A 21,856-nucleotide genomic window follows, 5' to 3' on the forward strand; every position below is an offset into this window, starting at 1 on the left:
ATTCTGTGTAAAACAGTTTATAATTTTCTCTCAGTATAGTGAGAAACTACATGCAAGCTGTTATTACCGATGGAGAGGAGATGAAGATGGGATGTTTGAGATCTAAACCATGCAGAGAAAGATGTTTAATTCTTGCTAGTTGCAGTACTGTGACTGTTTTTAATGCAAATATTTCCAGTTCAAACTTTTTCTTCTCTATTTGGACTCTGAATCAAATTCCTCCTGCTTTAAATAGCTGGACTGCACTGTCTTTGGCGTCGGTGTTTTGAATAGCTCAGATTTCAGCCCGTTACAAACCCCCGGTGTCTCATTCTTCCCCTCTTCTCTTCCTGTAATCTTCTGCAGAGTTTGTGGCTCTTTGATATTAAAGGAAACAAGAAGAAATACAATCCTGGATCAGATTAAAATGATAAACGATGACCTGTTGCATCAAAGGACAAGATGTCAAAAGCGGTTACGGATCAGGTTGAGTTAACTGGCCCACTAGGAGCCGTGGTGAGGGGGACTGAGTGGGAGACAGGTGGCATAAACGCTGTGATTTATTTAGTCGCTTGTGTTCGACAGATCAGGAGTGTGTGGAATATTTTCAGTGTGATTTAAAGTGCAGTATTTTTGATGTGGCTCCCCTCCAGAGCTCCCCTCCTGGTGTGTTTTCATTCAGAAAGCAGATGTAGGAACACATTGTTCTTCCAGTTTGCTAAGATGTTGCTTGTTACAAACTGTCTTGTCCTTGGTTTCAGCTTCCCCCAGGCCACCAACCAGACATTGCTGGATAAGTTCAAGCGGCAGCATGAGGGGAATAACTACATTGAGTTCCCCGCTGTCATGGAACCTGCCTTCATTATCTGTCACTACGCTGGCAAGGTCAAGTATGGTGTCAAGGTCAGTGTTCTCCTCCCTTCACTCTCCCGTTTTGTAGTTAATCAGAGAGAAAAGAAAAGAAAGCGTCTTGCTGCTCTGCTCTCTTTCTGCTTTTGGAATCGTGTTTGTGCTTCAAAATGACTGATGGATTCAAAATTCCTCCAATATTGAGAGAGCTGCAAACCAGCTGCAAGTCTGCAAAGCAAAAGTCTGTCCAGTAAAAGGGCTTGTTGTTGTCACTGACAGGCTCAGGTTGTTGTAATCAGCATCTGACAACCTCACTGAGAGGCTCCTGCGGTCAGACTAGTGTCCGACGTGAAACTGAGGCCTCACGTACTTGATCAGAGGGTCGAAATTCACAGATGCGGTGTTGTGTAGTGGCGAGTTCTCACTGCTGGATTCACCAGCGTATCAACAGTCCAGCTCTAGAACTCAGGTGTTCTTCCTCCGATGTCACCAGAACACAGCAACACCTTCGGTTTCCTGAGCCCTTCTTCAGCCTGTTCCTCCCCCGTCTCCTGTTGCTTTACCTATCGCAACATCATTGTAATCGCCTAAATATTCCTCCTTGACTTTGGAAATAAATTATTTGTTATAGGGGACTAAATGCTAAATCTTGAGTGTGACCGGGACAACAAACACACCGCCCTGCAACACCAGCACAGGGAGGGAAATGTCACACACTGACGATAACGTCTGAGTCTGTTGGAAGTACAAGCTCTTTTCGTTGGTGGACTTTGACATGTACAATTGTACAATTTTGTTCCTTATCATCCCAAACACGTGGGTAAATAGAGTTGAAAAATACCTGAAGGTTCCTTTAAGGAGGTGGCATAAAAGACAGATAATTGACACTTTATTGGTACTGCAGAAGTGCACTTTTTAAAAGTTGAATATGCTCTTTAGTATGAAAATATAGGTATAACGAGTGTGTCGAGCAAACATAATAGGGTCTTCGCCCCGGAGTACCTCCGGGCTCAGGCCCTAATTAATCAGCCATAAGGGAGGTGTAAATACATAAATTCAAACTGTTTTAAAATGCCAAGCTGCACACCAAGGAATTGCAATTAGTAGTCAAAGAATGAAGCTCGTAATCCCCTTTTTCATTTTTCAATAATTAATTCATAGTAATAAGTTAGCAATAAGTAATGGAACCCGTTCACCACTAGTGAGTGTCTGTCAGTGGCATCCCAGTGATGACTGGTCACATGTAGCCAAGCAGGAAAATCCCACTGCAATCGAATGCTTTTGATAATCTTTATTAGATTTGGTCAAAATGCTTGTCTTGCTCTCTCTGTCTCTCTCTCACACACACACAGGACTTCAGGGAGAAGAACACTGACCACATGCGTCCTGACATCGTGGCCCTGCTGAAGAGCAGTAAGAACGCCTTCATCTGCAGTCTGATCGGCATCGACCCGTCTGCGACCTTCCGCTGGGCTGTACTTCGAGCCTACTTCAGGGCCCTGGTGGCTTTCAGGGAGGCTGGGAAGAGACACACCCAGAAGAAGACTGGTAAGCACCCACACCTGCTCAGTAGACCTGTGAAAGCAGATGAAGCAGGAAAGGAGAGGAAACTTCATCTTGACTTAGACAATCATAAAGCTAAGACAAGAAATCTGTGACCTACAGATTCATTCTTTTAGCCCTGATCAGACATTGGAAATGGGTTGTGAAGAATTAAGAAAATGGCACTGATAGAGGTAAATGAGCAGAATGCTGTTGAAGGGATTCATATTTTATTTTTCCTCCCACTAGCAAACTTGCAAGAATAACATTTCTTTTAGCCTATAGTTGCCATACGTTTAGACACAGATTTGAAAGTTTTCTACATTTTATGCTTCCATGTCACACATTAGAATGCTGTCCTCTTCATTCATCCTAGGTTGCCTTACTTAAGACACATTTAGTGCTTCATTAGCTGCTGTTCCTCAGTATTTGTGCACCGTTCTGTAGTTGTAGTGCTGCCATGTATTGACCCCAGCTGTTACTCCCTCCACCTCTACACTTTCTCTCTCAGTGAATGCCTTCTTTCTCCTAGAATGAACTCTAGCTGGAGCTTGATACGCAGTAGAACCTGTCACCAGATGTTTTCTCATCATTGTCGTGTTAAATGTTTGTTGTAGAAATCTTTGCTAATGCTCGGATATCTTCTACCAGACAACAAACCAAACTCTGTAAACATCACCAGGAACAACCCCTGGCACCAGTTTGTCCTCGCGCTGATTTGACATCAGATGTTTTTGGATTTTAAAGAGATTTTTCAGATTTGTTGGAGTGGGCCTCTATAATGTACTCATTAATACCTTTTAGGACATGTGGGTCAGCGAGGGCAGGAGCAGCAACTCTGATGCTCTGCGCTGCCTTCCTCAGCTGTGCGCATTTTGTGCACTAAATAAACAATGACCTTCAAAAATATCAATATTTGTTTGCAGTTTTGTAAGATTTAGACAGCTTTACTTTCCCCGTCAGATATTCCGCTCTTGTGCCAGCTCAGCTGTTTGAATGGGAAAGTGTTGCTGCGGAGTAACACAGTGCTCACCTCAATAAATTTGAAATTTCCCAGGAAGGTCACTGTGGCGGAGGTTTGTCCATCCCATTCTCATGGGCGTGACATCTCAGGAACGTTTTGAGGGAATTACCTCAAGTTTAGCGCAAATGTCCAATTGAACTCAAGGATGAACTGATTTAAAGAAGACCTTGGCCATTTTTATTCCCTAAAGTTCAAAGGTGTCCTTGACAGTGACATTCACAGAAATGCTTGCGTGGCCGTTATTGGCAGGAACGTGCAGCCTTGAGGCGATATTGTATTTGGAAGTAAATGAACGAGGACTTGTGCTCATCAACTACTGCAAAATGAAACTTCAACTTGTGACAGAGGACATGTAATTATCTCTGCGTACCTCAGGGGCGCAAACAGAACTCTGCTGACAAAGACAAACATCCCACTACTGCCATCAACTGCAGTTTGGAATGTCAGTCATCTTCTCTCCAGATGTCTTGCACAGGTTTCTCTCCAGTAGACGACTGCATCTCTTGACCTCTTCTTCTTCACTGTCTAATCTTACTTCTCTCTCTCTCTCTCCCTCTCTCTTTCCCTCTTGTATTTCCATGTTTTTTCTCTTCTTTTCTTTTGTTTTGCTTCTCCAAGGGCATGATGACGCTGCTCCCTGTGCAGTTTTGAAAAGTGTGGATAGTTTTAGCTTTCTGCAGCACCCTGTGCATCAGAGAAGCTTAGAGATCCTGCAGAGATGCAAAGAGGAGAAGCACAGTAAGGCTGCCAATATGACAATAACTTCTCCTACTTCCGTGTCACACCTTGACCTGGGAAACCGTAGGGGCGAGGCCAACCAGCATCGTGAGCGTAACTGCACTGTACTGCGGCTGGTGTCCAGCCGCGAGACGGCACCCAAATATAGACACATCATTTCACAAAGTTTAATTCCCTACTTTGTGATTTTGATTTTGTTAGAACTTTCTAGTATTAGAATAGATGCTTGTTGGTCTCCCCCTCCTCCGTCTCCCTCTTCCCCCTCGCATTCTGCATGTGTGTGTGTTTTAGTCTTGTCTTGCATGTCATCAACCAGCATGCTTCAGCCGTCATGTTACTAACCCTTGTAGGAAAGGACAAGCAGAGGGATGCATGTCGTAGTGCAATTCTAGGCCACAGTAGTACGCAGCTCTGCGTTTATGTCCAGTATCACTGGTTGGGGCGTCAGGTGTAGTTGCTTGGCCACCACAGCACATACAATCCACCAGCTTCCCCTTTTCACTAATATCACATGATGGTGATAGAAGACTGACGGGGTTCGGGACATAGATGGGACACTGATATTTTAGAGTGCCGCAGGGATGACATACTTTTGTCAGCCAACTCAGAAGTTAGCATCGCCATGGGTTCCCGATGGGTTTTTTTGCACTGGATTTGATTTATTTTTGATTTCTTGCTGAGAATGAGCTCTGTGTCAAACAAAATAATTAAGATTTACAGGCTTTGTTTACAAGATAATGAATTTTTATTTTTTTTATAAGATTTTCAAAGCATAAACGCAGTTGTTAAAACCCCATTGCTATCATTAAGGTAGCTTTCCACTTTTTCTATTTTTGGTGTGATGGTGTTTAATGTCTGTAGCCTCCTTTAGCTACGTGTCAGCAGCCGCCGTTTTTAAGACACGTGCAGTGTGGTAGTTGCTTACAATTTTTCATGCCATATATAAAAATATCTTCATCCCGGTCTAACTACAGACCTGGTTTCTGGCATTTAACCAAAGTCCCATTAAAAAAGCCTTAACTTACATTAGGGAACCGGGCATTAAACAGTGCTAACTGATTTCTGGGTTTTGGGGGTCATTCCTGTGCTACTCTGTGGTCACTAACATTCACACGTGGTGCAGGACACACAGCCGACCTTGAAGTCTCTAGGTGGTGTCACACAGTTTCCCAGCTGATTCTTTTTCGTGTTTGTGTCTTTTTTTGTTTTGTGCCACCCTGCAGCTCCAGATGAGAGTGAAAATGTGCAAATTGATGAAACTGAAAACGGTACACTGTTAAGTCTGAGTCACCTGATCAACTGCTGTCTCAAATCATTTTCAAAGTAGCCTAACACTAGACCTTTGATTTCTCATCGCTGTCGCTGGTGTATCACTTCCTCCAGCGATCGTAGGCGTATCACTGCTACACTGACACACCGTAGTACAGAAAGACATCTTTCTCCTCATGTTTTAACTTTCCCCCAAGTTTTGCCTGAAGGCCATGATAAACATACTGTAGTTTGACATTTATGATGGTGTGTTGAGGTGTCAAGAAATCCTACATTCCGGACTAAACATCATTTTCCTTAATTTGACACTAACAAGAGTAACTCATATTAACCTCACACATCTTTGCTTCAACATGAGATCATCTGCAGTTGATTACTTTCCTGGTAAAAAAGACAGGTGCATAACACTTACGTAATAACACTGGAGTGTCACATAGAGGTGTGTCTTGTCTGTGCTTGGAAGGAATGATTGAATTATGTACATGTGCCTGTCTGACTGTCTCTGGTGTGTGTTTGAATGTTTGTGTGTGTGTGTGTGTGTGTGTGTGTGTATGTATGTATGTGTGTGTGTGTATGTGTGTGTTCCTCACACCAACCCGTCTGTTCATGATTAGGTGTGAGCAAAAAGAGTCCACGTACGCCGCTGTCAGACCTTCAGGGGAGCAACGCCATCAATGAGAGGTCGCCACGGTAAGAGTGGAGTCATTGGAGTGTTGGATTTTATGTTGTCACAAGATGTTTACGTCACCTCTCCTGAAGTGTCATTGGTTGTAATTTGAAATTCATAAAGGAATTCACAGCTGGATTCACACACATACCTGTGGCAGGAGCAGGACACAATGAGCGCTTGTGTCTATGATGTCATCACTGACTGTAAATTCAGTTGATTTTAGCCTCCAGAACAGAAAAGAAGAAAAGATATATTAACTCAGTTCACATTTTAGCAGTGAGTTCATGGACTCAGTTGCTAGCTTAGAGTCTTCTGCAATACAGGATGATGTTCATTTTGTAAATTATGATCCCGTATACAGTAAAAATGACGATAAAGTAGGTTAGATGTCAGTGTATGCGCTTTTATCATGCAAATCAACACTGTAAAATGTAAGTAATATTCATGCATAACTCCAAAACACGAACGCCAAATTGGCAGGTTTCAAAATACCAGCACTCAAAAGTCAGTCAACATTACCTCCAGCACCAGTTCAGGTTTTGTCTGAGATTGTCTGTTACTGTCAGCAGAATTAAGCAAAAACCATAAGGCCAGTTTTCACCAGACTTGGTTGCAAGGTACAGAGGCAGGTAGCACCAGGAGAACATGGGTCTTTTTAACTGTACGGTGTTCTCATCCTAGTGAGATAACTAATTCCATCTCAAATGTGGTCAGAAACCTCATACATTTTGGTGATGGGTTACAGAGAAGATGAGGTGCTGAGGTGGCCGATTTCACCATCGATTAAGCCACTGCAGTAACTGGACTCCACACAATCAGATCTTTTCCAAATTCATACATTTGATGAATGTCTCGGCCTGAAGACATCAACACTGTGCATTTAAGGCACATAGTCATAGTGCCACCTTGTGGTTACGGGAAGTTATATTTATACCACAGTGCATGCATTTGTCTGCTCTTTCATGCAAAATCACAATATTAGTCAGTTAAGCCACCTCTCCCTCTACAGAACAGCCAGAGTGCAGCTTTAATTGGGACCCGAGCACAAAAGTGCCAGGGGCCAAAAGTTCTCATTGGCAGAGGTGTGCTCTCTCCGAGTGCTCTGCAGTTATTATTTGTTGTGGGAAACATCCTCATACTGGTTTACTGTAGCTGTAAGCCACCATCAGCATGATCAAAACCGTAGGTCTGCCTTAAAGTTGAGCTCCACATATAGAAGCTAATTTTCATTTATCAACAGCTTTGCGTGGGACCCTGCTGCAACAACGTTGTTGGTGTAGGAGTGCATGCATCCTTGGCTTAGCAACAGCCACCCCTCACGCCTCTCCAGCTGCCTAAAATGGTGTCCCCTGTCGCAAAAGCACCAAGGTGGTGATGCCAAAAATGCCCAATTTCAGGCTCTGGGCAGTCAGTAAATGAAAGGATGACATGACAATCACAATGCAGACTCAAATACAGTCTGTCTATGTCATGTATAACACCACCGAAACCTAGTAAATGCATATATGATCCCCATGTTCATTAGAAAGATTTACTCCATAAACTTAAACAATTTTTTTAAGGTGGATTTCATTTTTAATGCACAAGCATTGATAGAATTTGCCTGAAATTCCTTTTTTCCAAGAGATCCAAGAATAAACCTGAATAATACTAAAATGAAACATGTACTATGATGATTTACATAATAAGTGCTTGGTAGAAGAGGAGGAGGTGCAACAAAGGACCCATCAAGGATCTGATCATCTGATCACCCATTCCTACGTCCATGTAACACAGAGTGCTGTCAAATTCAATTATAACCTTTCTGAGACATCATCCAGTGGTGTTTTGGGCGCAAAGACAAAAGTAGCATGTCTTGGAGATAAGAATAGAGATGACTGTGCTGTGACCCGTGGTGGTGCTCTCATACCATCCCGCTGAGACCCCCGGTCCACCACCTCCTCTAATTAGCTGTGGATCATGAGATTAGCAGCAGGCACGACCACGACTGGTAGCACAGAGCAGCTCACACAAGACTGCTTTTGTTAAACAGGAGCAGAGTACTGGGCTGTTAACCACCACCAACACCACCACCCCACCCCCCTTAATATGATTTGCAACCTCTGCTCTCTCTCTTTGGGTCTCTCTCTGTCTCTCACTCACACACACTCACTCATCCTCCACATACTAATAGAGCACTAAACCCTGTGCAGCTGCTTCCTCGGTGATGTAAAGTTGGAGCTATGCATCGGAGTGAAGTGGCCGGGGGGTGATAAATATTCGGTCCCTGCAGGGTGCTTGTCGGTCGGACAGTGCAGTGCTTTATGGGACTCTCACAGAGATAAACCATCTCTACAAAAGCCATATTGTACATCACCATTTACTGAAACTGATGATCAACTGGGGAGGGGTTCTGCTTTATATCTTAGACCAGATGTAAACAGGTTATTTGTGCATGTTCTTTCATAGCTTATTGTGGCGTGGAGTCCTAAGATTATTCTATGGGCACAGAGAGAGGATTCCAGCTCTGCACAGTCAAAGACTACAGTATTATTTACACTTGCATACAGAGGCCTTGTGGATCCTCTGACGTAATCTACAATAATGTCATGCCGGCTGGTAGTTGAAATCATAAATACGGTTCCTCTGGGATTGTGGATGAGCACAGTGGAACAGTGTAATGGCTGGGCTAGAGAAGCATCCTCTGGGTCTCTGCCATGGCCTGCATGAGAGAAAAAAAGTAATGGAAAAACCAGACCTTGTTCTCTTATTGGCCTGCATCTGCAACGGATTAAAAATTTTAAGATGCCGACTGTAAAAGAAAATCTGGTGAATAAAAAAAAACACAGATTGAAGAAGTGATAGATAAGATATCACTCGAGAATGATGCTCTTTTCTCAGATGTTTTATGCCAACGCTGAGATGGAATGGAACAGGTTTCTCCTCACGCTTTCGAGCATGTCAGCAAAAGGACATAATTTTCAACCCGAGCAGCTGGCGCTCCTACCAGAGAGCTTCACTTCAACCTTTTCACCTCCACTGTCTTTTTTTTTATTAGACACGTAAAAACCTCTCTGAAAGCTGGTGTACCACTTTGTTTTGGTTCCAGGAGTGATTCAACCCGACTGTTGGTAACATCCAGTATGAGTTACCACACACACATCCAGTTATTGTAGGCTGTGTGTCAGCAGGAGACATTCCTGTAAAACCTCAAAGAGCTCCTGTGGCCACGTGGAGCTGAAGCTACCGCTGCACCTATACTCTCAGTGTTATTCTTCATTTTGGTCTTTACGACCTCAAAAGTTTGTTTAATTTCTTCCCCCATCTATGTTTCCTTTTCCTGATACTCTTCTAAAATGCCTCTGATTGGTTGATGGTTTTAACCATGACCTGACGGCCTGTGCTGTGGGCTGGTGGTTAACTTTCACCTTGAGTCTTCAAGCCTGTTAGACTTCAATGTGGGATTAATCCCCTGCTTTTAGAGCTTGAAATACAGCGCCCCTGCTGGTGACATTCCTTCCATTTTCTCATTTACAAAAATAATACAATGAACTCTTTTCATTCGACTCCGAGATGAACTCTGGAAAAAGCTATTATCACTTGATCTTGCTAATTCTGTTCCAGCCTCTAATCCTTTACATTTACAGTACTATGTGATGTTTGTGTTGGAAGCACCACACAAATAACTGTACTATAATAAAGAATAAATAGTTTAGTGAACAAAATGAGTTTGGGGAATGATTCTTTTTTTTTTTTTCGTCTGTGTGTGGGTGTGTGTGTTTTTCCAAAGGGGCTCTCCGGGTCTTGGCTGGAATGGGCGTGTGGGTCGACACAGCCGTTTATCATCGAGTAGCTCCGCCGCAGACGAAGACGGCATCTTTGTCAACTCTGCCAGCAGCAGGCTTCTGGAGAGAGCTCATGACATCCTCATGTGGGTACCAAAAAGCATCTTCATTCACTTTCAATTCCCTTTAACAAGGCGGATGTGGAGTTTTCCTGTGTCGACGTTAGTCTGACTTGATTTGGTGGCGTGGATAAGTTAGTAAGACAAGAAACTTAACATCTCAACTAAATATCTGCACTGTTGAATTGTCCTTCAAGCAATCAGTGTGTTCCTCCCTGCTCCAAGGGGGCTGTCTTGCAGTTGACCCTGACCTCTGGTCTCTACACAGTGGAGCAAGTGTCAGAGAATTTCGTCAGGGACACGAATAAAGTTCAGACTTATTGACAGATTGATCCACTTGGAAAGATTTTCATGACTTGTTTGGATGGACCTTTAATTAACAGTATTATCTGTTGATTTAAAGCAACAAACCCATCTCCTCTGAAAGTAATGGTTATTGTTGGTCCCCCCCAGAGCCAGACAAGAAGACAGATGCTTGTCTCTTCTCAGTGAGCACATCAGAGAGCCGAGAACCGTAGAGACTGGCTAGTTAGCCCAATGAAGGGTAGTGGATGGGAATATGAGCATACCTCAGTCAGAAGTCATCAGATAGATTGGGATCTGTGTTTGTCCAGCAGTAATCCTCCTCATCCTCTCTCTCAGAGTTGACATGATTAGTCGCAGCAGTCGCTCTTTTATCAGTCGACAAACATTTTGTTTTGTTTGCTAAAATGAGGCCCCGTGATGCTGCGTCAAATCACTTTCTCATTTTGAAATGACCCATGATTCTAAATGATTTCATGACAAATGATGCACACAACCGGTGTGTTAATTTAGGCAAAGTGCAGTTTGGAGAAAAGCATATTTGATTGCTTTTGACTGAGGTATGCTAACACTTCCCATCCACTACCATTCATTCTGCTGTGCTAACTAGCGGTCAGCTCTTTAATGCAGCATAGAGGAAAGAATGGTCTTTATCTTCATGGCTGACTCTGAGGAGGATGGACAATATGTGTATTCCCCAAGTAGTTGGTACATTCCTTTGAATTTAAACAAAATAGCTGGACTTGGTTCACTGATGCTCAGTGTATTTAAAGATAAAAACAGCTACTTGTATGTGCCCTTTTTTTTTTAAACAGGAGGAACAAGAACTACAAATCAAAGCCTGTTCTTCCAAAGGTAGAATTCACCATATTTGAATTTCTCTGATTCATTAAAAGAAGCAAAGTCTTTCCATGAAGTGTTGCTAAACCGTATTCTACCATCATTTCCATCTGCAGCACTTACTGAATGTCAAGTCCCTGAAGTACCTCAGCAACCTGACACTTCATGACCGCATCACCAAGTCCCTGCTTCACCTCCACAAGAAGAAGAAACCACCCAGTATTAGTGCACAGTTCCAGGTCTCTGTTCCACACGCACACACACACACACACACACACACACACACACACACACACAAAATTAATGAACTACAGCACTGTGGTTTACCATTCAGTCCTCTGATTGTAAAAATAACATAAGTAGCCTGAGCTGGACTGAGGAATCTCCCTCCAGCCGTTAATGTGATACAAACAGGGTGTGTCGTCACTTAAAATGGCCTTTCTTTGCCTGCCAGCCTTTACTGTCCCCCTTCTAATCCCTGTATTTGTGTGTGAAGTCTATTACATAGTTCCAAAAGTCTACATCATGTCTGGAAATTTGATTGAATCATGTTTAATAAGACAACATTTGTGATTTGGTGAGAAAGTGAGTTTTTACTCAATCATTCATCACCGATTTTCTCTGTGGGAGATAACAGGTGACTGTTATACCTCCTCTGCAAAGTGAAAGAAGATTAAACCTCAAAATGATCACATGTTGAGGTGCTCCATTAGAATCCAGAATAGTTTAGGTGTCTTTTAGCCCAAACGTGTGATAGAATCTCTCATCACCAGCCACACACACACACACACACACACACACACACACACACACACACACACACACACACACAAGCAGTATATGCTGGTTTTCTGCACGCTGCTGTGTGTTGGTGGTTGGTAGTGAGACGAGCAGTGAGGCCCCTCTGGCAGGCTGCCCTGGCCCCAGTGTGTGGATGACTTCACTTCCCACATCCTGTGCTGTGCTGATTGCTTTAATCTCCCGTGGAGGGGGAGGAGACTGAATTCCTCCTGCCACTGAATTATCACACACACATGCTCTCACACATGTGTTTACACACATACACACACAGTAATTGCACATGGAAATACTCCATATGGTTCCATTTTTTTTTCCCACAGACCCACATGCTTTGGTTATTATTTATGATTCCAGGCAACAGATGGATCAAACCATTATTCACAGATAACACAGCCACCTGATGTCAAGTGCTGCCTGTCAAACGAGAATAGTAGTCGTCGTCTATTGTATTAAATTTGATTTCTTGTGTGTGTCTTCCGCTGCAGGCCTCTCTCAATAAGCTAATGGAGACTCTGGGTCAGTCTGAGCCTTACTTTGTCAAGTGCATCCGTTCCAATGCTGAGAAGGTACAATGAGGCTACAGCCACGATGACTGTATTTCAAAGTGTTTTTACTTTCCCTTGAACTTCCCTAAAGCTGTTTATCATTTGCTGCTTTCCTCGCTTCAAACTCTGCTGTTCTTTCTTTTTCTGTCCTCACCACCTCCCTCCTCCCCACTTCAACGTTCTCTTTCTTAGCTGCCCTTACGGTTTCATGACAACCTGGTGCTGAGGCAGCTGCGTTACACAGGTATGCTAGAGACGGTGCGCATCCGGCAGTCGGGCTACAACATCAAATACAGCTTCAAGGTAATGTCACAGATTTACGTCACTGATGTAAATGACCTGAACAGAAAGAGTTTAAAGGCATTTGTCACATCTTTCATTTGTCAGAGATGCTGGTTTCGATCCATTTGAGTGTATCCGTTTCATGCTATGGCTATTTAACAGTGGGTGGAAAGCTGGATGAGGACATGTGTCCTCGTCACTGCACTAGCGCCTCCTCTGGTTAGTCAGGAGAGGCACTGGGGGAATGGCGAACCCTTCTGTGCTATATCCTCATTGTGAAAATCCTGCTTTAAGGTGAAAAGATGATGCAGACGACTCCACGTGTGGCAGAGGAAGCCTGTGGTAGTCAGTGGTGCTGCCCAGAGGTGGCTGAGCAACCACCAGGGCGTCTCTACCTGTATTATAAAAATTGATTTAACCAATTATAGAATATATACTGACTATAATCCGTTTATGTATCGGATATTTATAATTCAGAGATTTCTACTTTAATCTGCGTACTTGAATTCATCATGATTGCCGTCAGTGTGCCTCAGCCATGACAATTAAAAGCATTTTAGATATTTCATGATATTCCTCTTGAATGCTGAGAATGCTGTCAAGACGTCTATCCACAGAACACTTGTGAAAAGTGGTTGCCCCACTTTGTACCCAAGACTCTTAAGTCGCGAGACAGAATAGATTTGATGACTTCATTTTGTCTATAAAGTGCTGTAAAAATAAAATTATTATTATTTTATTTATTGTCTAGCCCTGTCAGTAGTCCTCCCTGTGACTGGTAACTGATTTATGAAAATAATTGCCTCATCTGAAATAACTGTTATTTCATGAGAGTTGCAACAGTCCCTATTTATTATTTATTTATTGATCTGGAATAGCCAAATATCATGTCTTCCAGGAAGCAAATACAGATTACATTAACACGTTTCCTTGGTGCAGGCCGGAACACTGTTGCTTTATCGCTCTCACAGCTCCAGCCACTCGATTTGAATAACTCTCTACTCTCAGCTCTCCATGAGTCTTGGAGGCGGTGATGAATTCTTCCCTAAAAACACGTCCCTGTCGCTGCTCGAGTCAGGATTCATTGTGTCAGGAGGGACTTGAGGGGGCGTGAGGTGGCAGAGCTTCATGGCGCTGGCTCTCATGAAAGTGATGTCAGCGCTGCATGACTCATAAAGCAGATCATGTTAGACAGAAACATGTGGGAGTGGCTCCTTTCTCAGGCCACTTTTCCTTCATCTATTTCCATTTTGTGTTTTCCCACTGTTGAGTTGTCCAAAGATTTACTCACTGGACTAGTTAAAAAAGTCTGTCCAGCAAATCACTTAAAAATTAATATCTTGCTTCACTGTTGTTGTTTTTTTTTTTTAGCCATTCAGATTCCTTCAGCTTAATCTTTAAAGAAATAATGGTAAATATCAGAATCACGTTAATTACCACAAAACTTTCCAGTTACTCAGGATGGTCTAAAGCTGTCACTCACCAGTTTTGGACTTCAGCTTGTTACTATGCTATGTGGGAAACATCTCCTGGATGTGCTGGGATGCATCATTGGTGTTGTCACCTGGGGTCATTTGGTGTTTTGTGTCTCACAACATTAGACACCCTCGCCCTGGCGAACTAGCTGGGGTTTATCAGCCCCAACTTGAGTCCCAGTAGCAACATACAGATCAGCCCTTTTAATCCAAAGCCACTTTGTGGCTTTTCTCTGCTGCTTTGCTTGGGATTGAATGGCCCTCTTTTTGGCCGTTCCTGTAACGCCCAACTTGGTAGGGTCTTTGCAGAGTGGTGAGGTCCAGCAAAACCTCTGCAGCCAACTTCAGTTGGCTTGTAGGAAGTCTTCCAGCCCCTGTCCCTGCTCTTCTCCACCAGTTCTAAGGTACTTCGCATGTTTCCTCACATTGGCTTCTTCCCAGGCCACTCTGAAGTTCCAGCATGATCAGGTATTTTGAAGCCTAGGAGGTGATGATCAAGCCTGGCTGGAGCAGCAATGTGCTGTGGGAGATTCAGCTTCTTTCCCAGGTCAGCCTGCAGCTGTCAGTCAAAGGCTGTGTGGAGGAGATCTGTTGTTGTTGCCTGTGCTCGGGGTTTCTCACCAGCTTTGAAGGTGACTTGTACTAATGGCTGAGGCTAAACTCAGCCAACTGCCTTTAGGACCTGGTCATGGTGCCAGGGGTAACAGTCCTCTGCAAGAGCCTTTGGGCAGCTGCTCAGGAGATGTAATCTGGAGGGCCTCTTCCAGAGCAAGGCAGGCATAGTATACCAAGTATTCTATATGTCGATACATCCATTTTCTTCCGCATATCCTGTTAAGGGTCGTGGGGGGGCTGGAGCCTGTCCCAGCAGTCTTCAGGCGAGAGGTGGGATTCACCCTGGACAGGTCAACAGTCCACCAACACATAGAGACAGACAACCATTCACACTCACAGTCACACCTACGGTCAATTTAGAGTATCAATCAGCCTCGTCCCCTCTTGATGTCTTTGGACTGTGGAGGAAGCTGGAGTACCAGAGAGAACCCACACAGGAACAGGGAGAACATGGAGACTCCACACAGAAAGATCCCGTGCTGGAGCCGGGACTGGAACCCGGAAACTTCTTGCTGTGAGGGGACAGTTCTGATCACTGCACCACCGCGCCACTCTATTTTATATGTGTGTTTACTTGAATTTATGTTTAGTTTTACCTGAAAAGGTGATAGCCTTGCTACAAATGTTTCTAATACTATTATTGGTCTATAATTTGGCCTTTTTTAACAGTTTTACGACAGTTTACTAAACAGCCTGCACCTGCCTTAGAATAAATGTGTCGTGGAAGTTCGTTACAGATGTCATGACATTTTTCTCCAAAGCTCCTGAGCTATCGCTTTCATGAGAATGGAATGGATGTGAGGTCACTGTACTTGACCTTTGACCACCCAAGTGTTTTTAGGTCCTTCTTGAGGTCAGCTGGACGTCTGCTCTTGCCCATGACAGAGGCAAAAAAAAAAAAAAAACCCAAAACATAATATTCAGCTTAGAAGCCATTTTTGAGTCTGTCTGTTGTTTTGATGAGCTTCTGCAGGTAATTTTAGCATCAGAACTTCTCATTTACCAGAAATGTCTCCAAACATACTGTATGTAGTACTGCTGCGGTCTGCACTAATGAGAAATATCTTGGACATGGTATCACTTTCGAGGACTCAGCTGAGTCCCGACTCCTCAGAACAGAGCGTCTCCATTGTCCTGCGGACTCTGAAACACTCCCCATGCTTGTGATTGTATAAACACAGCATCTGTTTCCCCGTCCACCCCCGACAGCCCAGGATGCAGAGTGTATTGACTTCAGACAATGGGCCTCAGTTTGAGGAGTGGGAGTTGAGCATATTTATGTGATGTTTCAACCCCTGCAAATATTGCCAATAGAGACTACCTGAGACCACGTGCTTCGTGAGATCCTGCATGCTTTTTGAAATACAAAATCACACTGTCCGAAACTGCTACTTGAGGGTTCTTATATCTCATTAGCACCTTCTTTTGTTCTCTCTGTAGGATTTTATCCATCACTTCTTTGTGCTGCTCCCGGAGAGCACCAGCGCCACCAGAGAGGGCATCCAGCGCTGTCTGGACCAGCTAGACCTGGCCCCAGATGGCTACCAAGTTGGCAAGACAATGGTATTAACTATCTCCAGTCCTTCCTAATTCTTCAATGTCAACAGATTGTGAGAAATTTTTGGCATTGATAAATGGTTTTCCAGCAAATATAAATATAAACCATTTGTTCATCATTGTAAATGAATTGTGTCGAGTTCTTTTTAATTTTACTGGAGAGTCCAAAGGTGCGTGCTGTAAAGGGAAAAATGCATCAACACTGGAGTAGAATTGATGTCGGGTTGGTTTGTGGTCGTTCGCAGAGTGTAACTCTGATACATCTTCGGTAGAGTATAATAAAAAAAAAACAAATCTTGTTAAGAAATCTGCAAAGCTCATGTCTTAGTTTCATGTCATTTTGTTGCTATGTCTAAGGAGTCTGGACATTTCTGAGACACACTCCAAACAGATTTAGTCTAAATGATGTGAGGTTTCAGAACTGTTTGACCTATTAACCTGTTGAACTACTGAGATCAAGTTGTGGATAAAGACGGGGAGGGACAGTGTGTTGAGTTGTAGCCTCTTACGGCTTGAAAGCATCCTCTCTTTGAACAAGAGGATGTAATGAAGTCAGTGCCCCATATTTGTAGTGTGTGTCCTCGGCATGAATGGAGGGGTCCGAGCCTTTGGGATGCTGTCTATATAATTAGAAGATCATACCTGAAATTCTTGTGGCCATGTGTCAGGGATTTCTCATGTTCATGTGTGTGCTTGTGACTGTTAGCAGGAGTTTTGGCCAGAATGTGTGTTTATATGTCTGTGCCGTCAGACTTGATTAAGTCTGCTCCTTCGTGGTCCCTCCTCTCAGGTGTTTCTGCGGGAGGCTGAGCGCCAGCAACTGCAGGCCTTACTACACAGGGAGGTCCTCAGGCTCATCGTCACACTGCAGCGGCGATTCAGAGCGCGGCTGGAGTGGAAGCAGTTTGTCAGAATGAGAGAAGCAGCAACCTGCATCCAGGTACCGAGACTCCTCATCACTGGTCTCTTACCTTTGAACTCTTTACACCAGATTTTGCTTCTCTGTGTTGCTTTTCCTTTGCAGTAATTCAAAAATACTTTGAATTGTATCCCATTAATGTACTGTAATTGTAAACTACATATTTTAGCTTTCCAGCTGAATAAATTCAAGAAAAGTTCAATTTAATCCTAAAATTTTTGTTTTACTTAATGAAAGGTTTTACCTGCTGTGATGCATGATAATGCAACACTTTGTTTTTACTGAGATTTAAAATATTGCAATATGCACCCAGTCCTACTTAGTATGGGAACAAACTAATGGAGCGCCATGTGTTCTTTTAAAACCATTGATCAACACCAGAGATATTTTAATGTTCTTTTAAAGGTCCTAAACTGGAAATAATAGATTGAAGAAACTCGTGTTTTTGTTTTATCTTTTGTTTGTTTGACATGCAGTGATTAATAAAAAAAAAGACATTTATTTTTAAAAACTGTACTTTTGACACAATCAATTAGAACATTACCACATTGAAATATTACTGATCATCATCATTTATTGCTCACAGAGATGGTGGCGTTTGTATCGGCCAGTAGAAGACGAGGTGGACCGTAATGTCCAGGACAGGGCAGCTTTGTGCCTGCAGACCCACTGGCGGGGTTACCGGGAGCGTCAGAGGCTCAGGCTGTGGAGGGAGGCAGCTCTGGTGCTGCAGAGAGCATGGAGGCTGTGGCTCTATCGGCGCTACACAGCGGCTCTGGTCATTCAGGCAGCCTGGCGCTGTCACCGAGCCAGAGAGGCCTACTTACGTCTTTATACTGCTGTGGTGCAACTCCAGGCATTAAGCAGAGGCTACGTGGCCCGACAGAGGTAAGTCATCAAGACAGCTTTCATCTCTGCAGCAGGAAGGACAGATGTGCTCACTTCAACAAAAACAAACATTTTAGCATTTCCATAGAAGTTCAACAATCTCAAACGAGGTAATCGACTGCATGATTTTCACTCAAGCTGTTGAAAACCAGATTAATCTTTGCTCAGTGGTCCTGCAAGGTATTTGGTCATTGTTTAGTGTGTGAACAGATCAGTCAGACAAGCTATTTCACAACCAGTCCAACACAAAGCAGCTCTGCAATCAGCTGAGTTGCTGAGAGCAGCGGAAGTTTTATGTCAGTCTCTAGCTTTTTTGAGAACTTGAGGTTTTGATCAACAGCTTCAGAGAACTGAGGGAACAGAAGCTGAGGGAGAAGGAGGAGCAACAGGAGAAGCTACTTCAGCTACAGAATGGTCAGGTGAGCCTCTCGCCAGAAGAGGAGGAGGTCCCCCCTGACAGTATCATGGGTTTGGACCTTAGCACTTGGGAGGACCGTTCCCCTGAGGAACGGGAAAGGACTCTCAAAATCCTTGGCAGCCTTGATGAGGAAGGTAAGGAGGAAGTAGAGGAAAGAGAACATGACAGGACAGAAGACATCTCACCGACGGTGCCGTCTGAAGCTCCTTCCTCAGCTTCGACATCAACAGTGGTGGTGCGAGAGAAGACCAGATCTGTAGATGAGCCCAGCCAGAAAACCACCCGGGCCAAGAGAGAGAGCCGGCGGATGCGAGAGCTGGAGCAGGCCAAGTTCAGTCTGGAGCTCCTCAAGGTTCGGGCAACCAGTGGTGGAGCCTCGTCACCCTCAGAGGAGAGGCGCTGGTCTGTGGAGCTGGTGCCCCCCACCACACCACCTCTGTGTTCACCCCAGGGCACGCCTGACAGCCAGAGCTCCAAAGGCAGTTTTGAGCTTCTAAGTATGGATGAGCCTCCCAAAGCTACTGAGGAGGTGACAGATAGCGAGGACCTGTGCTCCTCTCTTGGCTCGATAGCTGGAGCACCAGAGCCTAGAGTGGATGTTTACTCAACAAGCCCAAAGCCAGAAGAACTGATGGGGATGAATGATGCTGTTTGCCAGCCAAAAATGGAGCAGGCAGTCCCCACTGCCACACATCCGCCCAAACTTGAGAACTACCTCCCTACCTTTTACGTCCCTGCGAGTGAGAGCAGCACAATAATCCCCCGTCATCATCCTGAGGAGCCTCAACAAAGCACAGAGGCCGCCACGTCTTCAATCACCACTATCAAACCCCTGAAAGAAAGACGAGAGTCAGCACGTCGACCAGTGGTGGTGGTTATCAGTATGCAAAAAGAAACCCCGCTGAGCGAAGAGCTTAGGGATATGGTCCGTCCCCCTGTAGAGGTTCGAGATTCAGCAGCCCAGACAGGAGAGCCAACACCATCACCAGGCCCAGCACCTGCGCCTCCAGGTGCCGTCCCTGTTTCCACAGATACCCCTCAGGCTGACCAGGCTGTCATTGAGAAGCTGGTGCGACTGAACGAGGAGAAGGAGGAGAGGCAGCGCAACCAGCGTCAGCAGAATGAGAGGGAGATGATGGAGCAGATACGACAACAGAAGGAAGTGCTGGAGCGTCAGCGTCTTTTCTTTGCTCAGTATGAGAGAGACTTGTTTGAGAAGCAAAGAGGAGAAGCTATGCAGAGGATACAACAGAGCCGGCAGGGTGCTGCAACCAGCTCTGGCAAGCCGCTCAGACCCAGTTCCCTGCTCATTGAGAGGACATCGCGGCTCGCTCCACATGGAAGAACCCAGTCGGACTCTACTGACCCATCACTGCACCCCCCTACCGGGGTAAAAGTCCGGGGTAGTGCCCCGCATCCCCAGCTGCCTCCGCCACCTGCCACCACTCCCAAAGAGAGACGTAGAGAGGGCAGACCTGCTGCTGAGGGGTGGGCACCCAAACTCACCCTTGAGTCCAAAGATGGAGGAGTGACCAGAGTGCGAGCAGCAGCTGCCAAGAAGGTTCCAAGAAACCTGGGCACCACAGTTGGGATGGCAGACAAGCAGGGCAAGATCTTCTTCTCTCCAAAGGACAAAGTTACATTTACTGAGTGAGTAATAGATAACCATGTTTTTAAATAATCCGCTCTTTACTCTTTTGGAAACTGCTGTTCACTGACATGAATTGAAAACAATACAAAGGCTGCACCAGGTTGGATTCATGCATGTCACATCAAAGAAGTAGAAGCGCTGCAGGGTCTCTGTGCTGATCACATACAGGTGCTCCTTGGAAGCTTCACGTGCACTTGGTGGCTTCAGTCTTCTGAAAGGGCTCTTTACATGGGTGGAGGTTTAATAAAAATAAAAAAAAAAATTTTAAACGTCATCAAAAGTAATTGTAGACATTTTTCATGTATATGTTCCCAACATCTACTTTATCACCCAAATAATCTGCATGTCATGATGGATTTAAATCTTCATTAGCAGATTTTGTGGCCATTTTGAAGAAGTGGAAACAATAAGTAAACACAAATCTGCTGTATCAGTTTTTATATTTGATAAACTGATGTGTTAGTGAACACGTCCAGCAGTGAAAGAGCAACATTATCACCATCCTTCATGTTCTTGTCTCAGTCCAATATTCACTCTCTCGACTCCTGAGCTGCAGCTGCATGGTAGTGAATTGTGAGGTCCAAAGTCAAAACAAAGCCGAGGACCTAATCTGGGTCTCAGAGAGCTCCCTCTAGTGGCTTCCTGTAAATAAACAACCTATGAATTCAAAATGAGTGCCGTGCTCCTTTGATGTGTTTGTCCGTTTTCTTCTTTTCTTCCTCACTATCTATACTTCAGATTTGACAGGGACGCTGTCACTGAAGTGACGCCAGCAGCCATCGTCACAGAGGGACCCACACCAGTGTCCAAGCCTGCTAAATCGCCAAAAGCACGAGATGTAAGCAACCTTACGCACTATTTAATATAAAATATAGCATGTTTGTGAGTTTTTTGAGAGAATTTTTTCTGTGTTGGGAATGAATGAATGAACGGAGGAATGAATGACTGCATCTTGACATTGTATCTCTCAGTCTTGCACTAAAAGTGGCCGAACTACAAGAGGAACACAAAGCTGTTCCATGGGGTTTTTAAGGCTACCTGGACTTCTCCCATTTCAACATGCTGTTATCACTTGTGGTAAACTCCAGGTTGGCAGAGCGGGCCAAAAAAAGAAAGCCAGAATGGCACGGACTCGCTCCGACTTCCTCACCCGAGCCCCCATCCTTTCAGTCGGGGGCGACTCGGACGAGGATGACTATGATGGCAGCAGCCCCCGACATTACACTCTACCCCTCTCCAAGGAGGCAGGCTTAGAGGGGTCCTGTTTCAGTGACTCAGACATGGTAACAGGCACCAGTCCAGCCAACAATGGCCCTCTCTATGTTCTAAAAGTGTGGATTCTCTTGTCTAAACCTCACAGCAAATGTCTTCGCTGTGAGGTCTCCTTCAATGGAAGACACATTTTGAAATGCCTGCCAGCACGGTTTTATGTAGCTAAACAGTTGTAGAGAACTCATTAAAAATGTATTCATCAATCCAAGAGTGTCAAACAACTGATCATCCTGTCCCTTACCGTTTCGATGGCCCCTCTCAAAATTACCATCATCACTGATTAACTGATGAAGATGAACGCAGGTCATTTCTGAAATGTGTCATCCTCCTCCTCAC

At 44.4% G+C, this 21,856-nt stretch overlaps 1 protein-coding gene across 11 annotated transcripts in view; it reads left to right on the forward strand.

The window, feature by feature from the left end:
- Positions 1-21,856, forward strand: part of myo9aa (myosin IXAa) — a 107,798-nt gene that overhangs the window by 70,203 nt on the left and 15,739 nt on the right. For 6 of the 11 annotated variants that reach the window (XM_086226741.1, XM_086226750.1, XM_086226778.1 and 3 more), the window contains 16 exons: positions 741-882; positions 2,181-2,376; positions 4,013-4,132; positions 5,356-5,400; positions 6,016-6,091; positions 9,841-9,981; positions 11,073-11,112; positions 11,214-11,336; positions 12,384-12,464; positions 12,636-12,746; positions 16,256-16,378; positions 17,163-17,312; positions 17,878-18,179; positions 18,520-20,247; positions 20,987-21,086; positions 21,337-21,531. In XM_086226741.1, coding sequence (XP_086082867.1) covers positions 741-882; positions 2,181-2,376; positions 4,013-4,132; positions 5,356-5,400; positions 6,016-6,091; positions 9,841-9,981; positions 11,073-11,112; positions 11,214-11,336; positions 12,384-12,464; positions 12,636-12,746; positions 16,256-16,378; positions 17,163-17,312; positions 17,878-18,179; positions 18,520-20,247; positions 20,987-21,086; positions 21,337-21,531 — 3,673 coding nt within the window. The remainder of the gene's footprint in view (positions 1-740; positions 883-2,180; positions 2,377-4,012; positions 4,133-5,355; positions 5,401-6,015; positions 6,092-9,840; positions 9,982-11,072; positions 11,113-11,213; positions 11,337-12,383; positions 12,465-12,635; positions 12,747-16,255; positions 16,379-17,162; positions 17,313-17,877; positions 18,180-18,519; positions 20,248-20,986; positions 21,087-21,336; positions 21,532-21,856) is intronic. The other 5 variants (XM_086226760.1, XM_086226815.1, XM_086226822.1 and 2 more) reach the window with 3 other exon arrangements.

Source organism: Aulostomus chinensis, chromosome 2 (assembly GCF_037954235.1).
Source record: "Aulostomus chinensis isolate RoL2024-O1b breed Wild chromosome 2, RoL_Achi_v1.0, whole genome shotgun sequence".
In the NCBI taxonomy this organism is placed as follows: domain Eukaryota; kingdom Metazoa; phylum Chordata; class Actinopteri; order Syngnathiformes; family Aulostomidae; genus Aulostomus; species Aulostomus chinensis.